Source organism: Mytilus californianus, unplaced genomic scaffold, assembly GCF_021869535.1.
Source record: "Mytilus californianus isolate M0D057914Y unplaced genomic scaffold, xbMytCali1.0.p SCAF_11, whole genome shotgun sequence".
Lineage (NCBI taxonomy): Eukaryota > Metazoa > Mollusca > Bivalvia > Mytilida > Mytilidae > Mytilus > Mytilus californianus.
Genome location: NW_026262593.1, coordinates 60,061,952 through 60,079,723, shown reverse-complemented (window position 1 = coordinate 60,079,723; position 17,772 = coordinate 60,061,952). Strand labels below are relative to the sequence as shown.

Genomic DNA, 17,772 nt, shown 5'->3' with positions numbered 1-17,772 from the left:
TTGTTAAAATCAAACTAAGTTTAATTTTGGACCCTTTGGACCTTAATGTAGACCAATTTAAAAAACAGGACCCAAAATTAAAAAATCTAAATACATGGTTAGATTTGGAATATCAAAGAACCCTAATAATTCAATTTTAGATGAAATCAAACAAAGTTTAATTTTGGACCCTTTTGACCTCAATATGAACCAATTTGATAACGGGGTCCACAAATAAAAAATCTAAATACATGGTTAGATTCAGCATATCAAAGAACCCCATATATTCAATTTTTGTTGAAATCAAACAAAGTTTAATTTTGGACCCCAATTTGGACCAACTTGAAAACTGGGCCAAAAATCAAAAATCTAAATACATGTTTAGATTCAGCATATCAAAGAACCCCATATATTCAATTTTTGCTAAAATCAAACAAAGTTTAATTTTGGACCCTTTGGACCTTAATGTAGACCAATTTGAAAACTGGACCCAAAATTAAAAATCTAAATACACTGTTAGATTCGGCATAACAAATAAATAAATGTGATCAAAGATTTTACAAATCTAATGCGCCATACTGTGCAATTAAAGATTACTTCTTGAAATTTTTCAATATTTGAAATTTGAAAAAAAAATAATATTTGAAGAATAATTCTTTTTAATTTCTGAAATCTGAAATGAGAAAAAATTGACCCCCCACAATTTCTTTTTATCCCCCCCCCCCCAATTTTTTCCCCCAAAAAATTCTTTCCCTCAAGATATGGTCAAAATCTCAATTCAAATTTCCAATGGAGTTGGCAACCATAATTACCCATTTAAATTTACCATAGTGCTAACTTAATCTATTTTATAATAGAATTAAAAATATAGTGTCAAATCTTTCATATGGATTTTTTTGTAAAAAAAAAGATGCAACATTTGCAGATATTTTTACTGGTCTTCCTTTATAATTATGCATTTCTTTAAACATAATTTAAAAGCAGTGTAAGGGAAGTAACCAAAACGTTGTATTTGGATTACCTCCCTTACACTGTTTTAATTTATCTTTATTGTTCATTAACCATTACTTTATACATAATTCAAAAGCAGTGTAAGGGAGATAATTTCAATGATGTATTTGATTTATCTCCCTTACACTGCTTTAAATTATGTTTTGTACTAAAGTATTTGTCCATTAACCAGGACAACCTTGTTTTTCCCCCTTTTTTGCCCCTAATTCCTAAACGGTTTGAGCCATAACCCCCCAAAGCAAATCCTAACCATCCCTTTGTGGTATGGAAACTTGTAGTATAATTTCAGAGAGATCCATACACCGTTCCACAGTTATTGTCTGGAAACTAGAAAATGCTTATTTTTGGCCCCTTTTTGGCCCCTAATTCCTTAACTGTTGGTACCATAACCCCCAAAATCAATCCCAACCTTCCTTTTGTGGTATTTAACCTTATGGTCAAATTTCAAAAAGATCCATTCACTTAAACTAAAGTTAGAGTGCGAAAACCAATGTGTATTCGGACGACGACACCGGACGACGACGACGACGACGCCAACGTCATACCAATATACGACCACAAAATTTTTTTGCGGTCGTATAAAAAGTATGGTAACAATTTATTGCCATAAATAAAATCTCATACAGTACATGACTTATTCCATAGTTCAATCCAAATTTTATACAAAAGATATACTGTCAGCAGTCTTGATGGAAATACAAAAGTGGAGAAGGCTTAAAAAGGTGTAGCCTGTTTTCCAATATCATTTTATTTGCTATTAATATGTAATATCTAAATTCAATATCAGCTGAAAAGAAATGTTTTAAACGTTAAAAATACATTTTTCATATAAACGCTTTCCTATGACATTAACATCTCAGTTAACTAATTCATAAGCCATTTAAAACATTTCTTAGTAGAAAGATAAATATTTAGAGATTTTTATTTTTGGTTTAATCTACCATTAATTTTAAAATAGGGCTCGGAAATAGAATAGTATTTTAATAAATTACAATTAAATGATACATATGCATAAAATACCAACGGTTCTCATAATCTAAAGTAGCAATGATTTACAAACTAGTGACAATTAGTTTTGTGTACAGATCATTTCCTTCCCCATAAGATATTGTGTTTGTTGTTAAAATCTCTTTTTTTGTAATACTGTTCAATATGCCTTATGTTCAAATGGATTTTTTCAGAATTTATCTGTTCTGGGACCAAAGAAAAATGTTTTAGTCCCAGATGTGTTAGACATTTTCATTGCAAGTTATCAATATTGTTTAAATTATGACATACAAAATTCAAAAATGCTCAAGCAGAACTTACTATAAATTGATGGTAAAATTAACTCATAAAAAAAATTAAAGGTTGTTCACTTCCCAATTCTCATTTAATATGCTTATACTTTTCTTAAAATTTTCTATAATAATCTCAATAGAGTTGTTCCATCACATAACAATTAAAATGTGTGCCTAGCAAAGTTGACCCATGAATGGTCCTTTAACATTTTGGGAACCATGGAGACCATTTCAAATCGACCAACATAGTTCATTTCGAGAATATTAATGAAAATTACAAGTTTTTACAATGAAAAAAAGAATAAACCTGTATCTAAATAGGATGATAAATAAATGCTGTATATCAAATCAAGTGCCCTTTATAAGCTCAGAATACGATTGGGCCACTACATGCTTTCATATTGCCAAGGATAGTTATCTTTAATTTCCTAAGAATCAGTCAAAATTTAGGTAAAAGAAATGCATTGTGTCTACTAACAAATGCCACAAACATACCTCAATACAAGTACATCTAAATGTGGTAAGATAAAAAAAAATTTCCACAAATGTTTAAAATATCTATACTCAATTCAATCATACATATAACTTTCACTCACACACTGTTAACTAGCATGCTTTATGTTCAAATGGATTTTTTCAGAATTTATCTGTTCTGGGACCAAAGAAAAATGTTTTAGTCCCAGATGTGTTAGACATTTTCATTGCAAGTTATCAATATTGTTTAAATTATGACATACAAAATTCAAAAATGCTCAAGCAGAACTTACTATAAATTGATGGTAAAATTAACTCATAAAAAAAATTAAAGGTTGTTCACTTCACAATTCTCATTTAATATGCTAATACTTTTCTTAAAATTTTCTATAATAATCTCAATAGAGTTGTTCCATCACATAACAATTAAAATGTGTGCCTAGCAAAGTTGACCCATGAATGGTCCTTTAACATTTTGGGAACCATGGAGACCATTTCAAATCGACCAACATAGTTCATTTCGAGAATATTAATGAAAATTACAAGTTTTTACAATGAAAAAAAGAATAAACCTGTATCTAAATAGGATGATAAATAAATGCTGTATATCAAATCAAGTGCCCTTTATAAGCTCAGAATACGATTGGGCCACTACATGCTTTCGTATTGCCAAGGATAGTTATCTTTAATTTCCTAAGAATCAGTCAAAATTTAGGTAAAAGAAATGCATTGTGTCTACTGACAAATGCCACAAACATACCTCAATACAAGTACATCTAAATGTGGTAAGATGAAAAAAAATTTCCACAAATGTTTAAAATATCTATACTCAATTCAATCATACATATAACTTTCACTCACACACTTTAGACACAACCAAGATTTATGTCCTATAAACATTTGTAGAACCAGTAACAATAAAATGCTTCGCTGGGGCGCAGCTTGATACGACCGCAGAGGTCGAACCCTGAACAGTTGGGGCAAGTATGGACACAACATTATAGCTTGATACAGCTCTGAATTTGGATTGTTATTAAATATTTGACACAGCATAGGTTTCTGACACAGAAAGAATGTGGTCTAAGAACTTGAATTTTTTTAATTTACCTATTATGGTCCAATGTCCAAAATCAAAATACATGGTTAGATTCAGCATATCAAAGAACCCCATATATTCAATTTTTGTTGAAATCAAACAAAGTTTAATTTTGGACCCTAACTTGGACAAACTTGAAAACTGGGCCCATAATCAAAAATCTAAACACATGTTTAGATTCAGCATATCAGAGAACCCCAAGAATTCAATTTTTGCTAAATTCAAACTAAGTTTAATTTTGGACCCTTTGGACCTTAATGTAGACCAATTTAAAAAACGGGACTTAAAATTAAAAATCTAAATACACGGTTAGATTTGGAATATCAAAGAACCCCAATAATTCAATTTTAGATGAAATCAAACAAAGTTTAATTTTGGACCCTTTTGACCTCAATATGAACCAATTTGATAACGGGGTCCACAAATAGAAAATCTAAATACATAGTTAGATTCAGCATATCAAAGAACCCCATATATTCAATTTTTATTGAAATTAAACAAAGTTTAATTTTGGACCCCAATTTGGACCAACTTGAAAACTGGGCCAAAAATCAAAAATCTAAATACATGTTTAGATTCAGCATATCAAAGAACCTCATATATTCAATTTTTGCTAAAATCAAACAAAGTTTAATTTTGGACCCTTTGGACCTTAATGTAGACCAATTTGAAAACTGGACCCAAAATTAAAAATCTAAATACTCTGTTAGATTCGGCATAACAAATAAATAAATGTGATCAAAGATTTTTAAAATCTAATGTGCCATACTGTGCAATTAAAGATTACTTCTTGAAATTTTTCAATATTTGAAATTTGAAAAAAAAATAATATTTGAAGAATAATTCTTTTTAATTTCTGAAATCTGAAATGAGAAAAAATTGACCCCCCACAATTTCTTTTTATCCCCCCCCCTCCCACCTTTTTTCCCCCAAAAAATTCTTTCCCTCAAGATATGGTCATAATCTCAATTCAAATTTCCAATGGAGTTGGCAACCATAATTACCCATTTAAATTTACCATAGTGCTAACTTAATCTATTTTATAATAGAATAAAAAATATAGTGTCAAATCTTTCAAATGGATTTTTTTGTAAAAAAAAAAGATGCAACATTTGCAGATATTTTTACTGGTCTTCCTTTATAAATATACATTTCTTTAAACATAATTTAAAAGCAGTGTAAGGGAAGTAACCAAAACATTGTATTTGGATTACCTCCCTTACACTGTTTTAAATTATCTTTATTGTTCATTAACCATTACTTTATACATAATTTAAAAGCAGTGTAAGGGAGATAATTTCAATGATAAATTTGATTTATCTCCCTTACACTGCTTTAAATTATGTTTTGTACTAAAGTATTTGTCCATTAACCAGGACAACCTTGTTTTTCCCCCTTTTTTGCCCCTAATTCCTAAACGGTTTGAGCCATAACCCCCCAAAGCAAATCCTAACCATCCCTTTGTGGTATGGAAACTTGTAGTATAATTTCAGAGAGATCCATACACCGTTGCACAGTTATTGTCTGGAAACTAGAAAATGCTTATTTTTGGCCCCTAATTCCTTGACTGTTGGTACCATAACCCCCAAAATCAATCCCAACCTTCCTTTTGTGATATTTAACCTTATGGTCAAATTTCAAAAAGATCCATTCACTTAAACTAAAGTTAGAGTGCGAAAACCAATGTGTCTTCGGACGACGACGACGACGACGACCCCAACGTCATACCAATATACGACCACAAAATTTTTTTGCGGTCGTATAAAAACTTGTTTGATCTAACATTCACAACCTTCTAGATGAATGCATGGTCTTATTGACATTTATGTCACTGCAAGCATGGGCTAATCTCAAAGTTTGAATATCAATCACAGTAAATTTAGAAATATTTGATTTATCTATTATTGTGATTGTTGAACATTGAGCAAAAATGTGAAATAAATTAAAATGATTTTAGCTAATGCTGCATACATTTAATTTAATAATGCTATGAAAATTGAAAATGCAAATTTTTTACTTTTGGGAAGCTGATTTCTTTATCAATTTTCACAAAAAAAAACTCACTAATATTCCGAATTTCTAGTGAATGTTCAAAGTTTTAACTAAGAATAGAACTTACAATTACTCAATCAAATAAAGCAAAAGAATAATAAAAACATTATATTTTTGGTATGAACATACTATCAATTAACTTATTTTTGCAGAAACTCTTTTGCATTTAAAACTTTTTTATACAAATTTGTTGATATAAATTATTAATATAACGACAAAATTCAATTTGACTTGTTCTCGATAAAATATATATTTGTGTTAATTTACTTTTTTTTTATGGGATTAATGAATTGAAAAAAAAAACTAGTCAGAAAACAATGGTATAATATAATTTTCATTATCATTTTCATGATTGAATAAAAGCTTCTGCAAACTTGATTGATTGTCGTTTATCGAAGGTCCAGTAGCAAATATTTCATGCATATTCAGGACAGCTGCAAAACTGGTTATATCCACTGGGAAAGGAAAACATATTGGTTTCTTTTTTTAAAAGTAAATTTATTGTAGATTGCTTTTACATGCCCATGTGTAACATGATTTGTGTACAAAAGTTTTATTGGTTAACATCTTTGTATAAAAACTACTAAATTGTTTTACAACACACATTCAACTCTATATTCATACTCTTTTAATTGATGTTTATAAATTTGATTTAACTTGTTTTCCCCTCAGTTATTTACCATGTGATTACGTATAAGAACTAGGCTGTTCAATGGCAAGCATAGAAAAACTTTGGGAACACTATATCTCTGAGTAAACCGTCTTAAAAATGTAAACCAAAACAATTTGTTACAGTTTTTTATACGGTATACAAAATTACATCTCTCAAAAATGACACTTACATTTTTTTTTTTATAACTATATTTATATATATGAAAATTTGAGTGCTATTTTAATTATGACCTGTAGACCTTAACATCTATGAGAATTACATGAACTCCTTGTAAAATAAGTGTTAAAAATAAATAGCAACTAAACAGATCAATGAACTAATGAAAGACTCATGCACTGACTTTGTGCAAGCACCAACCACAATATTATGAATGAAAGACATTATGTAAATCTTAACAATGTTATAAAATGCTCTTATAAAATATATGCATCAATGTCATTGACAATATCACAATAAGTTAAATGGAATGTCTTTCTAAGAAAAGAGTGCTTTAAAAAAAAAATATATACAATATATATACACAGCTGAAAGTCTCAAAATTTGAATAAAATCAGAGGTACTAATAATGTTCAGATATTTTTAACCTTTTTGCAATAGCAATCTGATTTTAAAATGTCAACTAAGTGGCATAAAAGGTAGGTATTACCAGCGCCAAACAAACAGGATGATGTCAAGTGAAATATTACTATTCTTAATTCACTCAAAGACGAGATAAACGAAGACTTAAGTGGAATAGAATTCATTGTTGCCACAAAAGGAAGTGTAGTTCTAACTGTAGATAATTTGCTGAAAATGTTGGAAGCAGATGAAAAATTAGAAACGACCCTGGCTTCATAATTATTTGTCGGATATTGAATTTTGTGGATTTTCGTTGGTATAAATAAACTATAAATAAATGTTCAATGAAGTTCATGTATTAATATCATACAAGCTTGTAAGCAGACTTAGCTAAAACCACAAATCAAATATCCACTAAAATGCAACTTTTCCTCAATCTATGAAAATCAGTTCCCACGAAAAAATAAATGAATCCATAGTAATATAAATATGCAGAATTTAATAAGTAAACCTTACAATTGTTTAAAAAATAATAAACTAGATAAAATGATCTGCATGTTAAGCATTAGTGTAATATGTACAAATAAATCTTTATTTGCCAGATTTATATCACAACAAATTATAGTGATCTTTTATCAGTTTAATAATTATAATCATTTTTTTTTTAAATTTTCAAATGCACCATAAAAATCATCATTTAAGATCATTTGCCAACAGCAAATACCACCTTTACAAAACAGCTATTACTTCCATTTGAAAAAGTAGCAATCATAATCAGCTGGTTCATTACCGGGGTACTCAAGGTATAATTTTTTAGGAGCTGAATTATAATGCTAAATTATAATAGGGTCTAACATTTTGCAAAGAGAGAAAGAGTGGTCTCAACATGAATGTATGGATATATATAGATATCCAACAGTTAAAAATGTAGTGTGTTGTGTATCATCTGGTAAAAATTTAAATATGTTTCACAATGTCCTTTTTAGATCAGCAGCTGACAAAGTTTCTATGATGAATTTGACTGAGATCAGTATTTACAAATATATGCATAAATAATAATATTTACCCTTAAATTTTTTTAAAGTGGGTGAAATTGGCAAGTATAAAAAAACAAATAACAGATTAAAACTTCATGGATTATATATTAAAAGCTAACAAAGCACCTTAATCATGGATGCTATAATGTAAAATTATAGTGAACACCAGAAATGCACCATCTCAATGCTTTTTCAGGTCCATAGTTTCAATTGTTTATAAATGAAATTTTTGAAATAGTTGCTTGAAATCTGCCAATAGCTGATAACATATATACGCAGTTTTCAACAAATATTTTTTTTTTGAAAAAGGATGTACAATCATATTAAAACAGAATAATCTAAGAGAAGCTTTCTAACTATTTACATGGTCCCACGAAATATAAAGTAATTTCTAAGCTAGATTTGCCTTATACTTTTGTATGCAAAACAAGGGAAGTCAAGAAATTTTACAAAATATTCTTATTCCATCATACTTTTTTGCCATAATAGCTTGTCTAATGTGACAATTGTCTTCTTTTTTTTTCTTTTTTTTCGAACATCTTCCTAACCTTAGTCATGTGAGGAGGACAAATTTAAATTAAAAACTGGTGATAAATTTTTAAGTTTAATTGCTCCTAATTTGGGGCCAAATATGACCCTTACTGCTCCAACTCCTTTTGAAAAATTTTAATCCTAATCAACAGGAATCTGTCTAAACCTTAAAAAAATGCTCCAATAATATTGTATCCCTTCCATTATGACAGTCTTTATGTAAAATGGACAAGTTTTTAATTACAACTGAAACTAGTACAATGCATAAACAACACATAAAAATTAGAGCTATTTTCTTAATGATTGTAGTTTAAAATTTTGGTTGGCTTGCTTGCTTTGTTTATATAAATGTTTGCTCAAGCATTGTAATTAAGATTGACATCTGCAATCAATACATAGGTGGAGCTTCAGCTTGTATACTTTATACTTGTAAATGTTATTGGATGATATATAATGTATACAAGCTGAAGTCCTGCCTATCTATTGATTGCAGATGTCAATCTTAATAACAATGCTTGAGTAAACATTTATACAAACAAAGCAAGCAAGCCAACCAAACCTTTAACTACAAGCATTAGGAAAAAAGCTCTAATAAATGAACAATGTCTGTCCTACATGTTAAGGGAGTCACAGGGCAATAAGTGTGTTAGAAAGGAGTTTTAAAAAGAAAATAGAAAACATCAAAGAAGAGAAGAAAGAAATAAAAAATTAATGGAAAAAAAAAGATAGAGAGAGATACAGATTGAATGAAGATGGTTTAAAGATAAAAATATACATCAGCTTTCACTTTTATAGGGAGGTAAATTTTCAAATTGCAATATTGATTTATTTATCTAATGGAACTGATGTGGATCAATCCTATCATTGTATAAGAAAAAAATGTGTAAAATAATCTCATTACTATGAGAAAACAAACATGGGAAGCCCTTAAATCCTTTTTTATAGTCTAATATGATTTATATGACTTCAACTCATATAATAAATCAGCAATAGTCTATCAGGTTTTAAGATACTCTATATATAAAATCCTATTATATCACATTTCATTTTCAACATTAACAAATTTATCTATACACTTTTTAAAAAAACACAACCAAACAGATAATATACAATCAGTATAAAAAAATCCATATAAAAATTCACATTTTGATCAATGATGTATTTTGACAAAATCCACGAGTCACAAGATTTGATCACTAAGACTATATTTGTGTCAAGTTGCCTTCTGAGTTGGTGAATAGAGTTGGGAAGCTATGATGGAGTGGAGACTGAGGTTCAAAATTATCCTGAACTGTGTCAGCATGGCCGAGATCAAATTGTGGTCTGTTTAAAAAAATTGCACCTGATGAAGAAGACAATCTGTGATGCCTCCTCTCTTGGTCTTCGAGTAATGGAATGTTTGATTCTTTGTCTGAAAGTTAAAATTATTTTGGTCCATTAATCCTAAAATCAGTAAGTTTGATTTCATCACAATTAATATTTCTATTTTCATTTTACCGAAATTTGGCTCCAGAGTATGTAATTTTTTCACTACTATGTGGTAGGACATTTAGGGGAAAAAATAACTGTTTTATATTTTCCATACACAACAAAATCATCGGAAAGAGTTAATTTTTTCCCAAATGATTTTCTTAAGCACAAACTATAAAATTTGACAACACCAATGGTGCTGAAAACAGCACATCTAAGTCTTGCCACTTTCGCAACAAGCGAAATAAAAATAAATACTTAAAAGTATTTATAGCTTTTACAGCTAGGATAATAAACGAATTTCAAATTCAGGCCTTTTCCTGTACATTTCCAATATCACAATGATTATGTTATTACATATTATTCAATGAAGCCAAGTGATATAACTCATTCATAAATAAAATGCTTTGCTGAGCGCAGCCTGATACAACCGCAGAGGTTGAACCCTAAACAGTTGGGGCAAATTTGGATATAATATTCAAGCTTGATACTGTCTGAATTTTGATTGTGATAACATTTTTGACATAATATAGGTTTCTGACACAAAATAAATGTGGTAAAAGACCTTACAAATCTATTGCGCAATACTGTGCAATTGAAGATTACTTCTTGAAACTTTTACAAAATTTGAAATTTGAAAATTTGTGAAAAAAATATGAATTCCTTAAAAAAATTGGAACCCCCCCCCCCTGCGACTTTTGGAATCCCCCCTTGGAGCAATTACCCCAAGACTCGATCCAATTCTTTCCTTTGTAGTATGGAACCTTGTAGCACAATTTCAGAGAGATCCATACACATCTAACACAAGTTATTGTTTGGAAACTAGAATAATGCATGTTTTTGGCCCTTTTTTGGCCCCTAATTCCTACATGTTTGAGGCAATTATCCCCAAACTCAATCCCAGCCTTTCCTTTGTGATATGGAACCTTATGGTACAATATCAGAGAGATCCATACACTTACACACAAGTTATTGTCCGGAAACTACAAAAATTGTTTTTTTTGGCCCCTTTTAGGCCCTTAATTCCTAAACTGTTTGCCCCATAACCCCTAGTATGAATCCCAAACTTCTACTTGTGGTATTAAACATTGTTGTACAATTTCAGAGCAATCGAAATACTTATACACAAGTTATTATCCTGAAACTAGAATTTTTTTTGTTTTGGGCCCCTTTTGGGCCCCTAATTCCTAAACGGTTGGGACCATCATCCCCAAAATCAATCCCAACTTTTCTTTTGTATTATTGAACCTTCTTAAAAAATTTCATAGAGATCCATTCACTAAAACTAAAGTTATTGTCCGGAAACCAACGTGTCTTGGGACGACGACACAGACAACGACGACTTCATACAATCCCAAAAATTTTTTTGCGGTTGTATAAAAAAGAACTCAACATTGGTCTATTTGGATAATTTTACCTAAAATGTTGACCACTGAGTCCTGATTTAGCATTAGATTTTGTAAATAATTAAATTTACCTTCACTATGGTGATATGGATGTACTGCTGCCACTTTTCTGGAAGACCTATCAGAATCTGCGCTTATAGATTCTTTGGAGTTTGTTTGAGCAGAAGAAACCCCTGAATCGGAAGATATGGTTACAATGGAAGACTTTTTAATCACTGGACGGGTAACTGCTGCAAGATTTTCTGTAATATTAACTTCTGGCATTTCATTTTCTTCATCTGTAATTTTGGGATCTGGAAGACAAGCAATATGAATTTGATTGTCAATATATAAGCAGTAAATCAGATCACACAGGCTTACAGTACAGGCTTCTTATTTTAATGTTTTGTCTTAGCAAGGAGAATATCACTATACTGACCATGTAACTAAACATGTTGCAATTTTTTAGAATTGGCAGATACAAGTGTAAAAAAAAAAAGACCATAGAATAATAATGTTAAAACTTTCAAGTCATCTAATGTTTCTATGAACTTTAATTTCACTGAATTTAATGGTTCGAAAATTGGGTTATATACCCCGAAAGCCATAAGCTTTTCAAATTTAGTGCAAGTTTAAGATATCTCATATGGTACCGTACAAATAAAACAATAGGTGTGAAAATCTCTCAGCCTGTAGACCAAACTATTAATCACACTGTTTGTTGCTGTTTACAGTTTTTGTCATGCATACCTTATAATCCTTATGAATTGTTAGTAAAAACAAAAAAAAAATCAACCTAACAGCACAGAAATACCAAAAATAGACATCTACAGGGTATCATATCAAAAACAAACGATAGCGCCTAATGGAATAATGTCCAAAATCTAGACAACTTTTGAATGAATGCAACAGACGATCAAAGATAGTTATAGACACCAAGTTAGAGAGATCTACTCTGATACAAGTCAATCTATGCCACATGATATTTGATTTTTTTAAAAAAATAAATAGCAAAACTTCAGAGGAAAGTATATTTAAGAGATGAAAAATTTCCTGTTGTCAGCTGTCACTATTTTTGCATAGTGTTTAGTGCTTCAAAGTTATGACTATTCTGATTATGCTCTATGTCAATAAAATAATTTCGATATTTCCAAAAGTTTAACAAAAGGCAACCAATTAATTAACAAAATCTCTATTTACTTTCAGTTTATTAAATAGAGTTAATCAAGAATGACAGAAGTTGAATTTATTCAAATCAAAGTAGTAAATATCATTAATAAAAAAATTAATTTGAAAGAAAGTTTGATTGATGCAAAGGAGTAGGCCCGGTAAGACCCCTTTTTGGCCCCAAAATATAGCATTTTTACAAATTTGTTGAAATGTAAACTTTTAGCTATTTATTGGAAAGTAGAATACTTTTGTTCCATAAGTATGGGCTGTTTTTTGACAATGCAATACACATGCATCAGGTGCTAGCATCATAAAGTCATGCAATATTACTGAAATCTTCACAATTTTAGCATGTGCTAATTTCAAGACAGTTTTTGTCTAAAATGGAAGTGGCCCCATTTGTGTTCAGTCTTAATATTAAAATAAATGTTGTATTTGATGATAATACATAACATATTTAAAGGTTGAGACTGAACCTGAATGTGGCACTTCATTTTAGACAAAAACCATCTGAAAAGTAATGTTTTATGGCATATTTAATAGATTTTTCATATTTAAGCTTGAATTTGAGAACCTTTAATGACCAAATTAGTTCAAATCTTTTACATAAACTAATTGAATCGACTGAAGACAAGTAAGTGTTAAAAAAATGTCAAAATTTTTTCATCATATGTACTTCGAATTCTAGGCCAAAACTAGCCCTTACCAGACCCTCTCCTTTAGACTGAAACTATCTTACCTCCTATAAAGCTCGGTTCTTTATGACGACTTTTTTTATATCGATAGATACGACAACAAACTATAACAAATATCACAACCAAAGCTCCTAAACTACAACCTGTAATTATCCACCTTAAAAAATAAAAATAAAAATATCTATCATACATTTCCTGATATATATGCAGCAGGCCACATATTCATGTGCCTGTTCCAAGGCAGGAACCTCGACAGTGATTGTCTTGTGTCATATCTTTAATGTTTGGCGAAGACTGCATGACGATCCCTCAATATCTATAATTTATTTTTGTTGTTGGCTTGCTGTCTCATCAGTGTTGTTCGGTGTTGTTTGGTCACGAGTGGAAAATTTTTCCATATTTGAGTTCTTTGATTAGTTATTCTTTTTATTACATTGACAATGGGCTTTTTAATGGAATTAAAGTAGAAAATGTAGGAACTATATCTTTTTCTACGCATTCACAATTTGCTTTGATGCGACATCATCGACAACGTTTTGACACCTCCTATTGTTGTGTGACGTCAGAGGAGTGAAATAACCCAGTTTATTTCAAATGTGAAATTATCGGTTTTTTATTTCACTGGGAAATCACGGTAATTCATTGCAACCAATGTAATAATAACCTTTATCTCAAACTATTCGCAGTAATGCTCATTGAATATAACACAGGGATTTAGGTCTACTGATAAAGTTCCTGTGAATGTAATGAAAGTTTGTAAATATTATGTATATATGTTAGTAAACGTTTCGAAGGGATGAATTCATCTTCACCACTTGGAAATCTTGGTTTAATAGCTAATGAAAATGCATGCATACCAGTTCTTAATACCTTTCAATCAATACAGATTTTAATAGAAAGTACCTTACCGCTTGTCTTTAAAGCTGCCATCTTTTGATTTGTTATCTACTGTTTTATTACCTAGTAAGTAAAAGACAATAAAATATTAAAGATGTGAATATGCTATAAATCAGCAGAGTCTTTCTCTTTCGATTAAAGCCTGATGCTTCATCTGGCAAACATATGCTATTTTAATGTTTATTTTCACTGCTTAATTTGTTCCCTGCACGACATGTTGCAGGGGGACATAGAAATACTGTCCATCCAGTCTTGTTAGCGCTCTCACATGTACAATTCTTGCAAGATTTTTATAAAACTTACATCATAGATTTATATCATCATTGTCTTGGACAATTTGAAAATCAGTGCCAAACAACAATTTTTAAAAGAGTTATGCCCCTTGGAAATATTAATTATATGGAAAATTGCATTGTAAGTGCTCTCATGTGTACAATTCTTGCCAGATTTTTATGAAATTTATATCACAGGTTTATATCAGCATGTATATATTTCTGTGTGAGGCACAGGAGCAAATAATTTATACTGATGCAAACAAAGCAATGCAAGATTGAATTTATATACTTTGGCACAAATTTGAATAAAATGCTTCGCTGGGCGCAGCTTGATACGACCGCAGAGGTCGAACCCTGAACAGTTGGGGCAAGTATGGACACAACATTCAAGCTTGATACAGCTCTGAATTTGGATTGTGATTAAATATTTGACACAGCATAGGTTTCTGACACAGAAAGAATGTGGTCTAAGAATTTCAATTTTTTTAATTTACCTATTATGGTCCAATGCCCAAAATCAAAATACATGGTTAGATTCAGCATATCAAAGAACCCCATATATTCAATTTTTGTTGAAATCAAACAAAGTTTAATTTTGGACCCCAACTTGGACAAACTTGAAAACTGGTCCCATAATCAAAAATCTAAACACATGTTTAGATTCAGCATATCAAAGTACCCCAAGAATTCAATTTTTGTTAAAATCAAACTAAGTTTAATTTTGGACCCTTTGGACCTTAATGTAGACCAATTTAAAAAACGGGACCCAAAATTACAAATCTAAAAACACGGTTAGATTTGGCATATCAAAGAACCCCAATAATTCAATTTTTTATGAAATCAAACAAAGTTTAATTTTGGACCCTTTTGACCTCAATATGAACCAATTTGATAGTGGGCCCACAAAATAAAAAATCTAAATACATGGTAAGATTCAGCATATCAAAGAACCCCATATATTCAATTTTTGTTACAATCAAACAAAGTTTAATTTTGGACCCCAATTTGGACCAACTTGAAAACTGGGCCAAAAATCTAAAATCTAAATACATGTTTAGATTCAGCATATCAAAGAACCCCATATATTCAATTTTTGTTGAAATCAAACAAAGTTTAATTTTGGACCCCAACTTGGACCAACTTGAAAACTGGTCCCATAATCAAAAATCTAAACACATGTTTAGATTCAGCATATCAAAGAACCCCAAAAATTCAATTTTTGTTAAAATCAAACTAAGTTTAATTTTGGACCCTTTGGACCTTAATGTAGACCAATTTAAAAAACGGGACCCAAAATTAAAAATCTAAATAAACGGTTAGATTTGGCATATCAAAGAACCCCAATAATTCAATTTTTGATGAAATCAAACAAAGTTTAATTTTGGACCCTTTTGACCTCAATATGAACCAATTTGATAGCAGGCCCACAAATAAAAAATCTAAATACATGGTAAGATTCAGCATATCAAAGAACCCCATATATTCAATTTTTGTTGAAATCAAACAATTAAAGTTTAATTTTGGACCCCAATTTGGACCAACTTGAAAACTGGGCCAAAAATCTAAAATCTAAATACATGTTTAGATTCAGCATATCAAAGAACCCCATATATTCTATTTTTGTTGAAATCAAACAAAGTTTAATTTTGGACCCCAACTTGGACCAACTTGAAAACTGGGCCCATAATCAAAAATCTAAACACATGTGAAGATTCAGCATATCAAAGAACCCCAAGAATTCAATTTTTGTTAAAATCAAACTAAGTTTAATTTTGGACCCTTTGGACCTTAATGTAGACCAATTTAAAAACGGGACCCAAAATGAAAAATCTAAATACACGGTTAGATTTGGCATATCAAAGAACCCCAATAATTCAATTTTTGATGAAATCAAACAAAGTTTAATTTTGGACCCTTTTGACCTCAATATGAACCAATTTGATAGCGGGTCCACAAATAAAAAATCTAAATACATGGTTAGATTCAGCATATCAAAGAACCCCAAGAATTCAATTTTTGATGAAATCAAACAAAGTTTAATTTTGGACCCTTTTGACCTCAATGTGGACAAAGTTGATAATGGGGCCCAAAAATCAAAAATCTAAATACATGGTTAGATTCAGCATATCAAAGAACCCCATATATTCAATTTTTGTTGAAATCAAACAAAGTTTTATTTTGGACCCGGATTTGGACCAACTTGAAAACTGGGCCCATAATCTAAAATCTAAATACATGTTTAGATTCAGCATATCAAAGAACCCTAAAAATTCAATTTTTGTTAAAATCAAACTAAGTTTAATTTTGGACCCTTTTGACCTTAATGTAGACCAATTTGAAAACGGAACCAAAAATTAAGAATCTAAATACACGGTTAGATTCGGCATATCAAAGAACCCCAATAATTCAATTTTTGATGAAATCAAACAAAGTTAAATTTTGGACCCTTTGGACCTCAATGTGGACCAATTTAAAAACGGGGCCCAAAATCCAAAAACTTAATACTTGGTTTAATTCAGCTTATTAAAGAACCCCAAGAATTCAAGAATAAAACCCCATTGAAATTGATCAAGAAATAAGCAATTTATACGAAGTATCTTCTTTTGCACAATACTGTGCAATTGAATATTTCTTGCTATTGTGCAATACTGTACAATTGACAATTTCTTGCTATTGCGCAATATTGTGCTATTGGATATTTCTTGCTATTGCGCAATACTGTGCAATTGAAGATTTCTTGCTATTGTGCAATACTGTGCAATTGAAGATTTCTTGCAATTGTGCAATACTGTGCAATTGAAAATTTCTTGCTATTGCACAATACTTATTATATAATAATTTACACATCCTGTTTGGTGTGTATCTCCTACCATATCATTATTATTTGCTTTTAAATATTAATCAGAAATAACCAACTTAAAATGGAAAATTTTAAAAGAAAAAAAAAAGGAAAAAAAGAAAAAAAAAGAAAAAAAAAAATCCCCCCCCCCCCCAAATTTTTTGAACCCCCTTATGATTCATCACCCCCAAACTCAATCCCAGCCTTTCCTTTGTGGTATGGTACCTTGCAGTACAATTTCAGAGAGATCCATACACTTGAACACAAGTTATTGTCTGGAAACTAGAAAAATGCTTATTTTTGGCCCCTTTTTGGCCCCCTATTCCTAAACGTTTCGGGGAATTACCCAC

The 17,772-nt window shown here is 30.5% G+C and overlaps 1 protein-coding gene across 1 annotated transcript in view; it reads right to left on the bottom strand.

The window, feature by feature from the left end:
- Positions 1-880: 880 nt before the first annotated feature.
- LOC127720436 (uncharacterized) overlaps positions 881-17,772 on the bottom strand; it is a 30,877-nt gene continuing 13,985 nt past the window's right edge. Inside the window, exons 6-10 of the mRNA XM_052227027.1 lie at positions 14,320-14,371; positions 13,456-13,568; positions 11,639-11,860; positions 5,055-10,102; positions 881-1,000 (exon numbers count right to left, since the gene is read on the bottom strand). Of these exons, the coding sequence (XP_052082987.1) occupies positions 9,894-10,102; positions 11,639-11,860; positions 13,456-13,568; positions 14,320-14,371 (596 nt within the window). The 3' untranslated portion in view covers positions 881-1,000; positions 5,055-9,893. The remainder of the gene's footprint in view (positions 1,001-5,054; positions 10,103-11,638; positions 11,861-13,455; positions 13,569-14,319; positions 14,372-17,772) is intronic.